Below are 19,587 nucleotides of genomic sequence, written 5' to 3'. Positions count from 1 at the left end.
GTATAGGCTAGTGGCCAGAAATTATAGGCTTTATATATAATGCCCTTGAACTGGGTTGAGCTTCCCAGAGGAGCTGTGGAAACATGTCACATTTATAGACCATCAAATCAGATCAGCTGCCAGAAAATGTGAAGATACTGCAGGGCGCTAAATGAAACTAATCGAACAACTAAAAATATGCAAGAACACTTGGGGTCAACATACGCATTGACTATTTGTACACATGCCCAACAGCACGATCTAGCGCCCTTGGGAGTAGCTACCCTTGTCATGTCTGCGGACATGCGTATCTGCACGATTATTTCTAGTAAAAGAAGAAGTTACGTGTAAGCAATGAACAAACTGTACACTTGTAATTCATAGACAGATATTCATTAAAAAATCTTACTCAGATTGGTAGAGAAATAATGAATTTGGGGCATTTCATGTGACGGCCTGAAAATGCAGCCTTTTTAAATTCGCGTCAAAATCCCCAAAATGAATGCAAAGTGAATGGGTGTGCAGACATGAAGCACCATTTTTTTTTGTTCAATTTAAAAATGACTGCCTGAGTTTATTTCTAAGAAAATCATATCATATCCATTTCTTTCAAAATTTTATGAGATATTTGGCACACTTCTCTAAGGAACATTACTGACAGATTTTGTGAAATAAAAAGAAATTCATGTTAAATTTTAACTCAAATCATTAGGTGCACAGGCTCGAGGACCACAATAATAATACTCTTTCACTTATTTTAATTTTAGCTTAGCTCCCTCTTTGAATCCCATAATCTAAAGTATGCAGGCCCCAAATCCAATTTATTTATTTTTTCTCTGCTGCAGCACATTAAATCACAGAAAAGTATGCTGCAAATTAGAGCAATGAATAGCAGAGGGAAAACAAACCAAAGTAATTTTCAAAATATAATACAAAAAGAAAACACAAGTGGAATGCCTCTGGCCGTCTCACCTGCATCACGCGGTTCAATATAGCAGCAGTGCTGACTTTGAATACTACTCTAACTCGCACAAGATGTTCAGTGATACATGGTTACTCTTATGTCCACTTTTTATGAACTAGACCAATAAACTTACAGAGATATGATGGTTATTCAACAAAAAACCCAACATGGCCAAAGTTCATTGACCTTACATGACCTTTGACCTTGATCATGTGACCTGAAGCTCGAACAGGATGTTCAGTGATACTTGATTACTCTTATGTACAAGTTTCATGAATCAGATCCATAAACTTTCAAAGTTATGATGGTAATTCAACAGATACACCCAATTCGGCCAAAGTTCATTGACCTTTGACCTTGGTCATGTGACCTGAAACGCGCACAGGATGTTCAGTGATACTTGATTACTCTAATGTCCAAGTTTAATGAACTAGACCAATAAACTTTCAAAGTTATGATGGTAATTCAACAGATATCCCCGATTCGGCCAAAGTTCATTGACCCTAAATGACCTTTGACCTTAATCATGAGACCTGAAACTTGCACAAAATTTTCAGTGATGCTTGATTACTATTATGTCCAAGTTTCATGAATCAGATCCATAAACTTTCAAAGTTATGATGGGAATTCAACAGATATCCCCAATTCGGCCAAAGTTCATTGACCCTAAATGACCTTTGACCTTGGTCATGTGACGTGAAACTCATGCAGGATGTTCAGTGATACTTGATTAACCTTATGTCCAAGTTTCATGAACTAGGTCCATATATTTTCTAAGTTATGATGACATTTCAAAAACTTAACCTCAGGTTAAGATTTCGATGCTGATTCCTCCAACATGGTCTAAGTTCATTGACCCTAAATGACCTTTGACCTTGGTCATGTGACATGAAACTCTAATAGGATGTTCAGTAATACTTGATTAACCTTATGGCCAAGTTTTATTAACTAGGTCCATATACTTTCTAAGTTATGACATCATTTCAAAAACTTAACCTCAGGTTAAGATTTGATGTTGACGCCGCCGCCGTCGGAAAAGCGGCGCCTATAGTCTCACTTTGCTTCGCAGGTGAGACAAAAAAAACTATAAAAAAAAAAGAGAATTAAAACAAAAGAAAAAATAAAGAAATGAAGAAAGAATGAACAAATAACTGGGGAAAAAAGAAAAGAAACAAAAGAATATAAAAGAAAAATTAAATCAAAATGATATGAAGAATGATGGAGGGGGTCTAAAGAAACCAATACAAATAATTTTAATAATTCTAGCCTTGCCTCTTGATTTTGCTGCCCAAGAAGGGGTCCTAGATCTATGCACTTGATTCTAAAATAAGTTCATATTATTAAAAGAAAATGAAATCAAAGTGAACATAACTCCAAAATTAACAGTTGATTTTTTCTGCATTTAGTGATTTATTGATAATGTTTCTTATATTCTTATGAGTGAGTGCGCCAAAAATCTCATTAAAAAAATTCCCTTGGTAAGGGTAGATCTTATTAAGTATCACTGAGCATCTTGCATGATTTCAGTTCATATTATCAAGGTCAAAAATCATTCAGGGTAAATGAACTTTGACCACGGTGTAGTATCGTTGAAATTTTAACCAAGATTATGATTTTGAATTTTCAACTTTTAAGATAATATTTAGAATGTGAGTCCCTATCGCAGTGCAGGGAATTTACTAATCATTATCAAGTATTGGCTGATTGATAAAAAGTGATATGTTACAAGTAGGTCACTATTCGAATGTCAGAGACTCAAAGGTCATTTGAGGAAATTGAGGTCAACAGACTTTGTATTTTATTATCAGATGAATGGTTTACTTTTTTTTGTGAAAAATTAATCACCTTAGTTGTTTTCAAAGTCAGGACTGCTGTCATATTGAATTGCGTAATGCAGGCAAGATTGCCAGAGGCATTCACGTTTTGCAATTCAGAATGCATGTTACATTTATTATGTGACAATAATGTGCTAAGTGTATATATTTTTCAGGAGGATCCCACCTTGGAAAGAAACTACAAGGGCCACAGAGATACCATAACAAGTGTGGATTTCAATCCAAACATGAAGCAGCTTGGTATGAATTTATTTTAGTGTCAATTTTAGAATCTCACATTGTTATGCACATCAGTCATGATCTTTGATGGATTTTCATGAAACCTTTTTCAATGATTTATTTTTTTTTTCTGGTACTTTTTACAAGAAAATTTTCTTCATGGTAAACTTTCCCTTTAAAACTTTTGTTAGCCTTGCTATGCTACTGGTATCTGCATCTGGTTTTAATGATAGCTCTCACACTGACGCCAACACAATCGAAGGCATGTATGTTATTCAACATTGGCGAGAAGTAGCCATGGTGAAAAGTTTTATTTATTTTGATGCATATTCATTGAAATAAAATGGTCAGTAAAGGGCTAGAAAATTGTGAAAGGCTTGTTTTTCTAGAAATCATTGACAAGCCAGTCATAGTTCCAGCCAACTGCATGTATGGAGTTTTATCCTAAATCTTACCAAACCTGTTTTTTCAGGAAGTGCTTCCTAGTAGAATATTAATTCTTGTGACAAATCTATAATAGCCTTCTATAAAGTCCAAAATTATCAAAGTCATGTATTATTTAACTGTTTAGTCAGGTTGTTATACTCAATAGAGGCCTTTGTAAAACAAACAAGACACTGATCATGCCATCTCAAATTTAGTCAAGGAATTAGATTTATGATGGAGTCAAAATAGGACCAGGCTAATACTATACTTTCTTTAATAATTATAGCCTCTGGTGGAATGGACTCCTGTCTTATGGTATGGAACTTCAAGGCACAGATGAGGGCTTTCAGGTTTGTTGGCCACAAGGATGCTGTCCTTTCGGTCAATTTCTCCCCATCTGGACATCTTGTAGCATCCTCATCAAGGGACAAAACAGTTAGACTTTGGATCCCTAGTGTGTAAGTTACACTGTTTCCTTTTCCTTAACTCACATAGATGCATCTTATTCTACAATCATATTAAAGCTTTACATTAACAAACCAAACTTTTTCAAGAGATGTGATTGATTCAAATCATCTTGACTTACTATGCAGTGGCAAACCCTTCCATTTTAGAAAAAAAGTATGAATATGCAGCCTACAGACTGAATGTTGCTTGTGTTCTAAAGGTCCCATCTTAATTATTGTCATCAAGTGAGAACTTGTGCTTGGCTTATACCTAGACCCATTCCTTTATTCATCCAGGGGCCTATTGCATAAAACTTTTTACCTGAGAAAACTCTGGGAAAAACTAAAAACTAAGGTTAGTCTGATTTCTGCCATTGACTTTAACACAGGGCAAAAACTCTGGTAAAAACAACCTGAATTTTCTCAGGTAAAAAGTTTTATGCAACGGGTCCCTGGTGTCAATTTTGAATCTAAGTCTGCAGACTGGTTGATTCACAAGTTCTGCATATATTCGGGATTTCAGGTGGTTAAACTTTAAAGGTCTGCTTTATCACACCTCTGCCTTCCATCATATTAAATTGATTATTTGTCCTTACCCAGTATTTGATAAATTTCTTCTTGTTAATTCAGGAAAGGAGAGTCTACTGTTTATAAAGCTCATACAGCGACAGTTCGTAGCGTCCAGTTCTCTAGTGATGGTCAGCATCTTCTTACTGCATCAGATGACAAGACAGTTAAGGTACAGTCTTACTTGACAGCAATTGCAAAGCAAATATTTAGGGTTGTAGCTAGGAGGATTGCTTCAAAGCCATCTAAAATGTAAATACACAAGTATTTGAAACCACTAATCTGAAGATCAAAAATGAAAAAATTACAGAATTGTGGAATTTACCATGTGGGAAAGTGATTTTTGAATGCAATGATTAATCTGTAAATTCACAATGTAAGTAAATGAGAAAAGACATAAATTCTTGATTTAAAAAAAAAAATTTGTATTCAAAGTCATTTTTTAAAATACAATTTATGCACGATTTGTGCATACTGTAGACAGAAGTTGTGTCAACAATGGGCCTACAGTCAGGGAGTTTCTAGTCAAAAGTATGCTGGGCGAAATTGTCACCTTTGTGGACTTTGTCCTCGTTATTCAGACCAAAGAAGGTGTTAGCAGCACTATCCCTACTTACAACTAACATTGTGTGCATTGCAGGTGTGGACAGTTCACAGGCAGAGGTTCCAGTTTTCCCTGACCCAGCACAGTAACTGGGTGAGATGTGCCAAGTGGTCACCCGATGGTCGGTTGATAGTATCCTGTAGTGATGATAAGACAGTCAAGGTCTGGGATAGGTCCAGCAAGGAATGCATACATTCTTTCTTTGAACATGGAGGGTCAGTTGATTTACTACTTTCATTCCATACGTTATTGCATTACATGTAGTAACTGACAAACTTGTAAACTGCAAAGTTCTTTCATCACCATAATTTTATTGAAATTTTATATATTTGCATTTAGTAAAGTATTTTGAAATTCCACACAGCTCTTTGTGTTCAAGTTAATGAAAGGGAGGTCTACCTTGATAACAAATTGGTTTTGATAAGAGCAGAAAATAACAGAGACAATGAGGTTGCAAAAAAATAACAATCCGATAATGAAGTTTCTAAGATAAAAACTTTGTGAAACCATGGAAGAGCAGCTGCTACTCTTCATAGTCTGAATCTTAAATTTTATGAATTACAAATGTCATGGTTCATGGATAGATGTTTTCATGTTTGTGTGACATGAAAAAAAATACATTTTTTAAGGAATACACTGGCAGAGTTCATTAAGAATTTCAGGGGGAAATGATAATGGATAAATAAAGTATATTCTTATGAAGCATCTAAAAAGCCGCATGGAATGACATCACAGATTTTTTTCTGGTTTTTTTTCGTTAAACTTTAAAATTCATATAAGCTAATTTATTTTTCTGGTCAAACATTTTCATTGAGTTGATTCATTTATTTTCATGCTTTATTTTTGCAAACCCAACTAAAGGAAATGGAACCCAAAATGTAATACCACATTTTCCTAGTTTGGAGTACCACCTCTTCAAAGTTGGGCTTCCTCAGGTTCAAAGTCTCTGGATGGTATTTGCCATAACTTTTTTTGGGGTTAGTTTTAAATTGTGACGTCAGCAACAAACTGCATCTGTAATACATTAACCCATTTTAGAATCTAATTTGCCAATAATAACTCAACTTGAAAATCGAAAATCCATATTTTTATAGTTCGAAACAGAAATCAGAACAGAAATCCTCAAAAAATTGTTTTGCCCAATTAACTATGGGCCTGGCAGCCACTGTGCAGTGCCAGATTGACGTAGCTCTAAAATTCATGAATGCAATATTCAAAATTTGTTTAATATATTATAGTTTTCTCTATCCCTTGAATTGTTGAATGTCAAACTGGGTAATAGCTCCCATCTTTTAATGTCTTTTGGTCTGACGCGACCAGGATTTGAACCCCTGACCTTCCGGTTGTGAGACAGACACTCTACCAACTGAGCCAACACACTGGTTATATACACAAAAAACTAATAACAATATTGTTCCAAATGTTTGATATTATATTATAGCTTAAGAACATGATTTGATGGATGATTAATTTTACTTCCTTATAGACATTTTCTAAATTTGCTAATGAGCTATGATTTGCCACATTGAAAATCGTAGGTATGAGTGTAAAAATTCATCTTTAAAACTTATCAAATTAGATTTCTAAGCTATAATATATTATTTTTGAAAATTTAAATAATGTGTTTATGAGTTTTATGTGCATATTTGATTTATTGATAAAATAGAATCTACTTAGAGATATAGTTTGTCGCTGACATCAAAATTTTGAAGTAACCCTGCAAAAATGGCTACCTCCATCCACAGACTTTGAATTTGAAGAATCCCAGCTTTGAAGAGGTGGCACTCCATACAGGGAAATCCGATCAGGGTATAATCAGATTTATTTGATTGCCCTGTATTTATTAATGATGTTATGTGGTATTAGATTTTGGGTTTAATTTTCCTTTTAAATGATTTAAACTCTCCTTTGGATGACTTCATAGATTTGTGGGAATTCAATACAATTAAATGCAATAACCAATCCAAACATTTTATTCAGATTTTTTATGCGTGTGTTTGGGTAAAGTAATTTGTATTTTCCTTTTCCCTTTATTGGAATAAATGAAAGCCTGTGTGCACTGCTTTGTAACTTCATCATCAAAACATTTTAATTCTGTGTTATAGCCATTTGGATGTTGTGTGTGTGTTTTGGGGTTTTATTTTTCTTCATAGTCCTTGTTGAACCAGTGTAAATAAGAGTAGAATGCCCTCTACAGTTGAGAAAAAAATCATCAAGCAACATTTTCTAACCATGTAAACTTGTATAATGAGTCAAAATTCTACACAATCCTGAATTTTGTTATGACATTGTTGGGTGTATTTAAGATTTTTTTTTATTTAATTGTCTGAAATTGGCTGTCATGAGAAGTTAGTGAGATTGGATGCCTGCTTTTAATTTGGGGTATTGAATGTTTCATACCAAACTGCCCCTGATGGTTTAAAGTAAGAAGTCATCACAAATGGACCCTACTTGTTTCAACTTTCAAACAATTTTTTGGACCCCACAATTATTTCACCTTGCTATTCATCCTTAGTTTCTTCAATTGAATCTTTGAAATTGTATGATAAAATCTATACAGTAGTTCAATCTTTTTTGTATCGATGAGACTAATGATTAGTAAACCTAAGAATATAGGATTTATAAATATGAGGCATCGTGTGGAATCGTCTGAGGTTGTAAACTTTGTTTCTTATTTGTTTTCTAGGTTTGCACATTCTGTAGCATTTCATCCGAGTGGGACATGTATTGCTGCAGCTGGTACAGACAATACAGTCAAGGTCTGGGACATCAGAATGAACAAATTATTACAGCATTACCAAGGTAAATGGAATTAGATTTAAGAAACATAGTGATTATATTTTCATGGATTTAAAAGAAACATATTTTCTAACAATGAGTGCTAGTATTACACACATGGGCAAATCTGCTTGGTTGAAATCTCTTTGGACCACATATATCTGTTTGATCTATGTTAAAATCTACTGATATGCAAATAAAACTTGCTTGGCATTATCTGGTCTGGCAAAATGGCTTTGATTATGGTGATTGTTCAACTTATTCAGAGTTGACTTATGCAGAATAAGATGCTCATTTTGTATTATTATCATCATACTCGACAAGAAGATTGTGAATTTGATTAATTGATCTTATAGGAATTGGTATGGTGTTGTATGGTATGGTTTGGTATATATTAAATCATGCATCCCAGTTATAAATAACAAATTGCACATGGATATATTTGAAAGTGTAGGGTTTAAATATTTGGTATTATTAACATGGTTAAGAATTTATATTCTGTGTAAAATTCCATTTTCACAGAGGTACTTTGATACACTCATGTTAGGCTTGTGTTAGCATGTACATGTACATGCTATTACGTTTTGCATGTAGTTGTGTTTTTTGTCTGGATACAAAAGGATGCTCAAGGAAAAATTTGAAATATGCCCACTGTGCATGGTTTATGTTTTTTTTTATTAGTACTATTATTGTATACATGGGACCAGTAATGGCAAATTATTGGAATATTCAGCAAAACTTTGACAAAATTACTGTTTTTATCCTTTCCATAATTTGAAAAGAATATATGCCCAAATTTATATCTCCATAATCTCCTTTTATTTTATATTTTTACATTGTATTCCCCCCCCCCAAGTTTTAAATATCAGAGTAAGAAAAAAATAAACTAATGTTGCATGAGGATGGATGATAGATTTTTTTTTTTTTTTTTTTTTTGATGGATTAAAAAAAATCTGAAAATAGGGTGGATTGAAATGGAAAATACTAAAGAAATCGTGGAAATACATGTGCTCTTTCAAGGATTGGCAGCCCTGCACAAGATCATTAATTTTACCAAGGATGATTTTGTGAGTGCTCAGAGATATATATTCATAACATCCTCCATGTTTCATTCCAAACCGTCCCTTATTCTTGTGATGGCTAAATCAAGATCTAAATATTATTGTTTTATAAGAGGACTACAGCGTACACATAAAAAAAATGTTGCCATTAAAAAATGAACTAAATTCATTTAGTTCCTTTATTGGCTACAAATATGATGCTTCCTTAAAGGTCAGTCAATATCATTATGACTTGTTCTAATATGATATCACAATAAGTGTCCATGGTATGATTTTATAACTTGTGTATATTTTGTTTCATACCTTGACTATTGCATGCCTTAGTTTTCTTATCCCATAGATTCTTTGATATGGTTACAATCCCTGAGTGAAAGGATTTCCTAGGGAGCATTTTATTTATCATCAACATTTGTTGTTCCACATGTTGTTCGGACTGACAACTTTCCTGGGTCATGATTGGCTGAGAGGCACTGTTACGATGGTAACACTAATAAAGCATCTGATAAGTCCTTTCATGAAAAGTTCCTCTTATCACTGTAACACTGATAATTTTTTTAATTGTCATGAATTTTCATGTAATGAGTTAGATAATAAACATCTCAGGAGATAAGAGCCTACTTTATTTCCAGTTGTATATTTTCTCTATCAGTTTAGGATAAATTTTCGATTCATAATTCTTCATCTTGATGTAAAATACTCCTCTTACTTTGTTCAGAATTCATGATGCCTTTCTACATATGTTTTTTTTTTCACTGTTGGTTTTGTTAGCCATTTCCTGAATTTCCATTCATGTTTGATAGTTCTTGTATCTTTTTATTATAGATTGATAGATCTGTACTTAATAGAGAGTGAAACTGCTCTGATACAAACAGAGCCATTAAAAAGCTCTTAATGAGTATCATATTAGATTGAATGGGTCTTCTATTCATTTCTTTCTTCCTGTCATAGATTGATGGGTTTTTTTTTCTCATTGTAGCATGTAGAGCATGGTTTATTCAAAGGAGCTGTGAAAATCACCAATATAGAACAGACTTAAAATAGAGTTGTCAGAATACCAAGAATGGAATCCTGATAATTAGGATGTACCAATTTACTTCCATTCTTGCTAATTTGCTGAATGTCATAACCAAAAATATAGTAAACTTGCATGCATGTAGAATACAAACAATCTGAAGATTATCCTACAGTTTACTTTAAGGCTCAATATAGAAATCCTTTCTCATGGAAGCTGACTGATTAGATCTTGGCGAGGAAATTGATGACCCTCACTGGCTTCTTTCCCATGAGAATGAGATGCTTGCATTGCGTGTTCTTGAGAAATTGATGCTTTCCAGGAGCCTCTTCCTCTTGGATTTTCCTGGCAATTTACACCCCTACCTTGGATATGACTGGAAATTAGGACCAAATTGAATGTGTCCTGTATAGAGCTATATATTTGATGGGCAGGAAGCCACTGGATATACGCCAAAATTGAGCCAATTTGGTGGATATTTTAAGTGGGTGTGGTGAAATGTACTTTACAAATTTTCAAAATGTAGTAGAACTGAAGGTTGATTCAATTTTCACTAATGTCTTCGTTGCTTTTCCCCTTTATTCTTTTTCCCTCTCAATTTGGTTACTATTTATGTATGCTGAGTAGTACCTACCTACCCTCATATTACCATGTACATGTACATTTCATATCAACCCTCCTGTTATGACTTTCTAGGCTTGTAAATCTATGCTATAGTCTCTGCCATTTTCTTGAGACTTTACTAGACTATGTCTTTGTGAATTGTGATCACATGTTAACCATTCCTTTCTTCTTTTCTTGGGAGTTTCTTTTTGGAAGACATTTTAAATGAATACCAGCTTGGTTTTAGTCATTCATTTGAGGAAATTGCAAGCTCAAGTTTATTTGGAAATCATTGAATTAGGTGTTAATACCCCAGGTGTGATGTGTGAAAGGTGCTAAAATGGATCATCTAATCAAGAGATTATTGAGATTAGATATCCAGGGTTGACAGACAAAAGGCCTGTACTAAAATATAGTGACTTTGGATTAAATAATTTCTTCTGCCATGTTAATCTTATAAGATTTGGTGAAATTTATTTTGCTTTGTGCATGTAGGTGATAAAAATTTCAATTTCAGTTTTTTTCAGAATCAAGTACATGTAGGTGTTACTGCTTATTTTGGTAGCAAACTCTTAAAATTTCCCAAAAGTCAGTTGTGTCCTTCTTCTGTTTGTCAAACATCAATATATTGGAAAGCTTAGTCATTTTGGGTGGGGATGATATTGCTTGTGTTCACAGCCTTGGGATTCCCCATATTCATTGTTTTAATCAAAGTTCCCAAACATTTCCTTCTTATCTGGGTCAGATTTTTAATTTACCATCTTAGATGTAAATCCAATTTTTATCTTGTCTGAATAAAATTTGGCAGAGACCTAATAATCACTTTCCTGTTGGGCCGAAATGTCCATTGGTCTGACTGTTAATCTGTTGGTCCGTTTAAAATGTTAAAGTTTTTGTTCAACTTGCTCTCATTCTTTCTTTGAATTATTTCTGCATCAATTGTGTTTACATTTGGTAAAAATGATTCTTGGATAATACCACATTTGTGTTCATGAGGGTGATGGAGTCAAATGTCATCTAGGGGTTAAAAGGTCAAATGATATGAGGTCATAATCATCCTTTTTTTTCAAGTTTTTGTTCAACTTTTCAAATTGTGTTCATACTCGGTACAAATGGTCTTTGGGTAATACCACACATGTGTTCTGGAGGATTATAAGGTCAAAGGTCATCTAGGGGTCAAATGATCATATTGCATCTTTTATTGATCATGAAATCAGGCAAGACTTGTGGTTCGTGAACCACCTTGCTCATATATATAATCACAAAATACAAACTTGGGAATTAAGTTAAGCAGAGAAAATAAGCTGGCATACTTTATTTATTTTAATATTATCACACCTTGCCCTGGGTCCCAGGGCAGGGCATTGAGCTTGGTGTCAAAAATGATTAATGCAGCATTTCTTTTACAAATTATCAGCTCATTAAATACCATCACTACAATATGCTTTGATATTTTTAAGACAATATAGTAGCATATTTTAGTTTAGCAAATTTGCAGAGCTGTAAAAACATACAAATACTTCACAATAAAGAGCAAGAATATATGCCAATGAAGTAGTGTTGCACATGTAGGCCTAGTCCTTTTGTTGAAAATATGTAAAAGAAATATTCTAATCAAATTTCAAATCTTTGCCCTTTTGATGTAAAATATTCTTTAAATGATTTTTAAAAATAAAAATGAGAGCTAGCTTTCAAACTATAGTTTATAAGATGAAAAGGAAAAAGGAAAAGTGACTTACCATTCATGTTTACATCTAGATATCATCCAATTTTATTTGAATCAATCTTCATTTCAAATGGATGTAGCCTTCAATTTGTATAACTTTCATCATTCTTTCTCTCTCTCTCACTCACTCTGTCCCTCTAATACTTAGTTAATGAATAACTTCCCAGGGAGAGTGAAGTTTCACAGCAGGTGTAAAAAAAAGTGGAAATCATTCATTTTCAAAGTCATCAACAAGTCAATCATGACCTGACAGTTGGTAGGTGGAAAATTATGTCCACAATCCACGCCAGTCTCATTCACTATTGCTAAGCCTAATGGAGAAAATGCAAAGTGAAGTATGATGGGATTGAAGTTGCTACTGGAAGTTTATGTGGCTAAATCTCCTTAGGCTTCTGCAACATCCCCAGTACTGTACAGTACCTAGTGCAAGACACTCTGTACTTGAAGCAAGGTGTATTTCTCTGTTTGTTTTGTTCTTTCAGTTCTTGGTTTTGTTGTGTGTTTGTTTATGGTTGGTTTGGTTGGTTGCCTTTTTTTTTGCTCATTCTACCAAAAACTCTTACAAATTCTTAGGTCCTGTAAAAATATTTTCTTGCAATATAGAGGAAGAAATATACTGTATAATCATTTTTTTCAAGAATGTTATTGAAAAGTAAAATCACGAAAAATCAATAGCGCCATCTTATGGGAGGAAAAAAGTATGACTTTATCATCGTGGATCGAGATCTGGTACAGTTACATAAACTGAACTTTGTGAAATCATAAAATCTAAGCTGAAATACGATCACACTGAAGATTGCCAACACAGATAGGCACACGTGGGACAGTGTAATATTATTGCTGGAAAAAAGACCCAACGGAAGTGACCGAATCCGCGCTTATTTTGCTTTTAATATTTCTCAGCAATTACACAATTTCTTCCAGAATCTTTTGGCACATATTTTTTATTCATACAAACAGACACTTGGGTGGTCATTTTATTAGATTCTGTAAAAAGTCATTTTGAGATTGTTACCAGAACTGGAATTTATCTTTAAAGCTTTGAGACTTGAGATATAATTATTCTACTATAGCTTAATCAATCCAGCATGAAAATATATGCTTTATTACTGATAAATAAAACACTCTCTTAAGGCCCTATCTCACCAACGGAGACGTCGCAGCGACAGTCTCTAACTTATCAGTCGCTGCAGTCGCGGAGACGTCTCAGAGACAAAAATGGCTTACGCTCTCACCAAGGAGACGTCTCCAGAGCAGGTGACAAGCACTAGCCCGACAGTCGCGGCGATGTTGCGGGAAAGTCTCCAAGTAGTCGCTGCGACGTCCTTGAGACATTTCTTAATTGCAAGCGAGTCTCCGAGACGTTTCAGGCAGTCTCGGCAACGTCTCCGAGATGCTTCCGGGCAGTCGCGGTGACTTGGCTGGTAGTTTGCCAGGGTCTCCGAAAGGTTGCTGAGACGTCGCTGAGACGTATCCGAGACTTCCTCCTGCATATATACACTTAGGTCTACAGCTATATATATCATTCGTATTTCTGACACCAGACAGTCAAGAACTCTCACCATGGACATCTGCAATGATGTTGATAAGCTGTTAGAACAGGATCCCTACCTGGATGATGAGAAGAAGAATTTTTCGTGGGATTTGTCATAGAATTCGGGATGATCCTCCCAAAAGTCGGCCATTATCTGCTGCTGTTCTTGTTTCCAGTCAAACTGTTTGGCCTCTTTGGACATGTTGGCATCGAAAGCTTCCTCGACAGCAACAGCTGCTTCAAAAACTTGTTCCTTTTTCCTGCGACTTCCACTTGCCTTGGGTGGCATGCTGGAAGGAGTGGTGGCAGCAACAATTTCAAAATAGGATCGATGGAACGTTTGAAAGATCATAAACCTGACTTGGAGCAGGAGGAGGGATATCAGCACGCGTTCAATCACGTGGTTTCTGAAGTGGGTCAAACAGTGTGAAGAAGTGTCGCGGAGACGTCTCCGCAATGTATTATATTTTTTTTTTGGTCTCCAGCAGGTCTTCGCGATGTCTCTGAGACGTCTCCGAGACATCACGGCGACGTCTCAGCAGTCGCAGATATCATTAATCCCCGAGACGTCGCAGCAACTGATGGAGACTTCTCGGAGACGTCGCGGAGACTAGAAACAGTCTCCAAAAATATTAAACATGTTTAATCTTCTTGCGACTCCTCGGAGACTCTGTAATTTTCATGAGACGTCTCAGAGATGTCGCGGAGACGTCTCTGCAACTAGCAAAATTTGTAGTCGCGAACTAGTTTCAAGCCCAGTGAGATACCCCCTTTACTCTACTTGGTTGTATGGGCCTACTGTTTTTGCATTCTTGTTTTGTTTTTGTCATTTCTATTCCATGTTGTGATTTTCTTTACTTATGATTGATTTTCTTAGCATTAATTCATCAAATACAGTGAACTGCTACTTCAGTTTACCATCTTTGAAAGTGCAGACAAGTCCACCCCAACAAAAACGTGATTTGAATAAAAAGAGAAAAATTCAACAAGCATAACACTCAAAATTTCATCAAAATCCATAGGAAATCTATTTCCATCTATTTCCTGTAAATTTCAATCAAAATTCATAGGAAATAGATGGAATATAAAGAATTCTTTATGTTCCAGATACATTTTGATGATTAGACAAATTATAGATTACAGTTAGCATGTGAAAATGAAAATGAGGGACTTATTAAAAAGCGAAGCTTGTAATTGTAAGTCCCTTAGAATAAATTTAAAGTAATCTTAATCGTATGTAATTTAAAAGTAAAGACAATCTAGACCTTATATGAAGAACGGCAGAATAGGTTTGAATAACAAGAAAGGAAAAAGGGGGGCAGTAACTACACAGGTTAGGGGGATAAGGGAATATTAAAAAACTGGGGGAAAAACAAAACAAAAAAAAGATTATGTGTCCAGCAGAAAAGGGAAAGGGGAGGGGAAAGAGAAATAGTGTCGAGAGGCAAGTGTGGAAAAGCTAAAGCAGTTCATGTGTGTCATACATTGTACTCATTAAGGAATGAGAGTTTTAGGTATTTTTTGAAGGTGTTTATATTTCTATTTTGTTTAAGGCTTTGGTGAATACCATTCCAGTATTTGGGACCTGTGTAAATGATGGTTTTTGCGCGAGTGTGGTTCTAGTCAGAGGGGGGTGATATTGATGTTGTATAGCTTGTCTTGTAGGGTATGTATGGATGTCAGTGTTTTTAGTAAAAAGTAAAGTAAATCATCAAATTCGTAAAAATTGAAATATTGTACAATTCAAACAATAAAAAACAAAAGAAATAGTGAGTGAGTGATATCATCGACTCTCCATTTGAATGTAACTGGCTCGTTCATATAACTATTTTGTTAAAAATAAGCAAAATTTTTAAAGGTCATAACTTTCTTATTTTCCATCTGATTTTGATGAAATTTTCAGCATTGTGCTTGTCTGATTTTTCTCTATTGATTCAAATCAACATTTTTCTGAAGTGGACTTGACCTTTAAGCTACAAAATGATGGCTTGGTATACATTAATCTATTAGACCCTGGTTGAATACTTTATTTAATGGATTAGTGTAGATTACTTGAATCCTACTTGTATTCAGGAAGAAAAAGTAAACGAACAAAATAAGAGAAAAATGTCTATTATAGAAATCTTGTAAGGTTTAATATCTAAAATGGTTTTAGAATTAGATGGAATTAGTCATTAATTTATCATATCTTGCAGATTGATTTTAAACAAAATGAAGAATAAGATGCATGTATAAAAGGCAGAATCCATAATGGTAATTATAAAATTTGAGCTGTCAAGATGCACTGAGGCCTGAATTTTTCTTTTCTGTAAAAATGTAGCACACAGTGGAGCAGTGAATAGCCTCTCTTTCCATCCAAGTGGGAACTATCTGATCACAGCTTCCAATGATTCAACCCTTAAAATTCTTGATCTCCTAGAAGGGCGTCTCTTTTACACCCTTCATGGCCACCAGGTGAGTTGAAAGAGGTATTTCAAGGCTGGCAAAACTATTCAGTTCTGTGTTAATCTCAGGTTGTCCACAACACAGGAAAAATTCTATGCTGCTCTCAAGATTCATCCTCCTGAAATTTGCTTTTAACAAGGAGTATAGTGTTCGAGGAGTAAATATCTTATTTAGCAGGACAGCCATTTTCATGTCATGATTAAAACTGTTGAACAGTAAAATGATCCATGGGCGCTGAGCCTGTCCCTGAACTGTCAATAATAACCCCAAATAAACTCTCATGGTAAGGAATCTGGAAAATTGCCACTGTACAGAAATGCTAATTGACAGATTTTGATATGCGAATGTTCAAATGTTGCTGGGAGGACTATGTGGGTTTTGTCAGGCTTTAGAAAGAGCCCACGAAACATGGGGGAGGGCTTCAGCCTCCCCCCCCCACACTTTTCGAAACCTTTTTGCAGCCCCTGTCAGAGACTAGTGTTTAACTGCAAAATTCATCCTTTTTTCAAAATTTACTTGTAAATGTAGATTTTTATTGATTGAATGATTTGTTGCATAATTGTTCTAAAATCTTATTATTCAAGGAATACAGTGTAAGACATTTATTAATCAAATTAGGTTGAATGTCTTTTCTATGTATTCATTATGCCACCGCCAACTATAGGTGGTTGTCGGATGCCTTATGTTTTCGGTTATCCATCTGTCCATTTGGTTCTCACAATAACTAAAGAAATGTTTTAGCATCAGCTTCAAGCAAAGTATACATATAGAAGTGAAAAGGATTAATTTTTTTTAGGTAATTACATGTCTGTCAAAGGTCACAGGTTACATACATTGATATATTTTGTTATTTTTTTTAGGGTACAACTTCAAACATGGTTCATGTATGCTTGCAAGTGGGTGATAATGATGTATATACATGTACATGAACATGGAGGTGAAGTAGTTCACCATTATGTTGCTCTGTTGTTAGAAATAGATTTTGTTAATAAATGTATGTTATTGTTTTGTTTCTTTAAAAAATAGGGACCAGTGACAGCTGTAGCCTTTTCCAGAAACGGAGAGCACTTTGCATCAGGAGGTGGAGACGAACAGGTAGGACTATAAAGTGTTGTTTGATGTAACCTAAAATATTGGTGTGAATCACATCTATAAGAATCTAAATTGAAAACAAATGAAAAATGGAAATTAAAAGAAGTAGAACCATAAAAAACAAATGTCTGATCAATATTTGGGAAAAGGGAGTAAAAATGTAATAAGTGTTCTTCATTTTTAGTGACTGATTGATTGTTTTGCTTATTCTTTACCTACAAAACGTAAAAAATTACCTTGTAAGTTGTTAACACTGGAGTTTTGTGAGGGGTTAGTGAGCATGTGAATCGTGTACAGAACGCTTGAAGTGTGCTCACTTGCTAGGGTGTGTTAATGAAGAAGTTGGATTCCCCATGCCATAAAATTAAACACAGCCTGCTCTTTTTTACTTGCATTCACTCCTTTTCAATTGGCTTTTGTGTGAGATTGTGAGAAATTCAATAATGGTTATCTCATACCCTTCTCCTTTCTTCCTTTCCATCCTCCTTTGTTGAAATATCTTTTCCTCTCTCTTTTCTTCTGTTTTAGATTTCTGTAGATGATTGTTTTTAGGGGGTAGGGTGGCAATATACATGTAACTTTATTTCTAAACATTGGTTGGTCAGGGTATTGTTAGTGAGAATTCCTAGGGTTAATTGTATAATTTGGGAAATGAAACTGCTATATGAGCCTGAAATCATTTGAAGGGAGATGTATATAGCCTTAGCATCATTTCTTTTAAGCCCCAAATCCCAAACCTCCTTCAAATCAAATCAGCTGAAATAACTTCACATTTTGTGAAGTTTCCATAAATACAGGGACCTGTCCGGGCCAGAAAAAAAAAATTCAGATTATCAGGGTCTGTTGTCCTTCGGTCTATTGTGGAAGTTGCTTTTCAGGGTTTGATAGCTGTCTACCTTGTTGAAAGTCCAATTCATAAATGTGCAACACTGTATACACGTATATGCTTTGCCTCTACCAAGTAGGGCATCATGCTACATCCGAAACACAATAGAAGCAGATGAGATATATATATCAGGTTCATTGTTCTATTTGACCTATTCTGTCTTGCCTGCAGTGTCCATCCCATGGACAAGTAGAGCAGATTAGTAATGTCTTTTGGCTATTGTTCTATGAGAAGGATTCATGGCCCCCAGGGAGTTCTGGCTCATTCATTGAATAGGTTTTTTTTTTTTTACTCTATGTCTCATCAGTGTTTCATTTCTTATGGACATTTTTCAAGGAACTAAAGAGATGATTGGATGTGTCTCTTGGCCTTTTGTTCTATGCTGATCCCCTCCCCCCTCAGGAATGTTGGCTGGCTCTGTCCATTGAGTTTGATCACCCATTCATGTTCCATTGAAAGTATTTGCCAAATAGGACATATTGGATTAAAAGTTTTTAAGAGAGATTATGGTCCTCCTACAAGGGCCCTTTCTCCTTTGATGCATGTGTAATCTTCATGCATCTCAGGAGTTTGAAGCTAATGTGTAACTTTGTGCAGGTATGGTGAAATGATGAAATATCAGATACCTGATCTTATAGGGGAATATTATATGATGTAAAATAAATTAAATCTTAATGTAGGCCTACATGTTTATTATAAAAGGTAGAAGTATGGAAGTTATTTGGAAAGTCAAAATATACTCTCATATTGTGTTATACTGAAGTATGCCACAATGTAGTATTTAAAAGAACAACACAATATTAACCTGAAGACAAAAATAATGAAGAGAACATAACAGTGGATAGGACATGTTTCAAGGTAATTGGGCCTCATCCTTAGCTTGAAAATAAACATCTATACATTAGTTATATCAGGTAAATATGAAGAATATAGTTACATGAGATTACACTGGTGTGTGAATATAGGATGAATTCCATTTAAAAGAAGCGGCTGCACAGGATCACTGTTAATAGTGAAGGTGTTGTTAGTGCTAACATGTCACTAACAAATCAGCCACGAACACCATGAGCAGAATGGACGCATAGAAAGCGCTGTTAGGCACAGGTGTTGTTAGTGGGTTTGAGTCTTATAGTTAGGCAAAATCTATGACATACTACAATAATCCATGTGTGGATTGATACAATGTACCAGGCCTTTATCCCATAGGCTCAATGTATTATTCCCATGAGACCGAGGCTCGGATTTGCAACATTGATTCTTACGTTTTGCTGACATTGTACCGTGGTGTTAATTAGTGAATTCTGATTATTTTAACCACAGTAGGTACATGTTTTAACATAATTCACAGACCTTAACATGGATGACAATGATCTATTAACGGCAAAAATAAAAAATTGTTTGATGGGGGGG

General features: G+C 34.9%; 1 protein-coding gene across 1 annotated transcript in view; it reads left to right on the top strand.

Moving 5' to 3' along the window:
* The first annotated feature begins 2,908 nt into the window (after window positions 1-2,908).
* The window catches only part of LOC121410949 (POC1 centriolar protein homolog A-like), a 30,506-nt gene continuing 13,827 nt past the window's right edge, over window positions 2,909-19,587 (top strand). Inside the window, exons 1-7 of the mRNA XM_041603358.1 lie at window positions 2,909-3,018; window positions 3,710-3,881; window positions 4,500-4,608; window positions 5,077-5,255; window positions 7,727-7,842; window positions 16,075-16,208; window positions 17,226-17,294. Coding sequence (XP_041459292.1) covers window positions 3,006-3,018; window positions 3,710-3,881; window positions 4,500-4,608; window positions 5,077-5,255; window positions 7,727-7,842; window positions 16,075-16,208; window positions 17,226-17,294 — 792 coding nt within the window. The 5' untranslated portion in view covers window positions 2,909-3,005. The remainder of the gene's footprint in view (window positions 3,019-3,709; window positions 3,882-4,499; window positions 4,609-5,076; window positions 5,256-7,726; window positions 7,843-16,074; window positions 16,209-17,225; window positions 17,295-19,587) is intronic.

Source organism: Lytechinus variegatus, chromosome 3, assembly GCF_018143015.1.
Source record: "Lytechinus variegatus isolate NC3 chromosome 3, Lvar_3.0, whole genome shotgun sequence".
Classification (NCBI taxonomy): Eukaryota; Metazoa; Echinodermata; class Echinoidea; order Temnopleuroida; family Toxopneustidae; genus Lytechinus; species Lytechinus variegatus.
The sequence above is the reverse complement of the archived record's forward strand: the minus strand, read 5'-3'. Positions and strand labels throughout refer to the sequence as shown.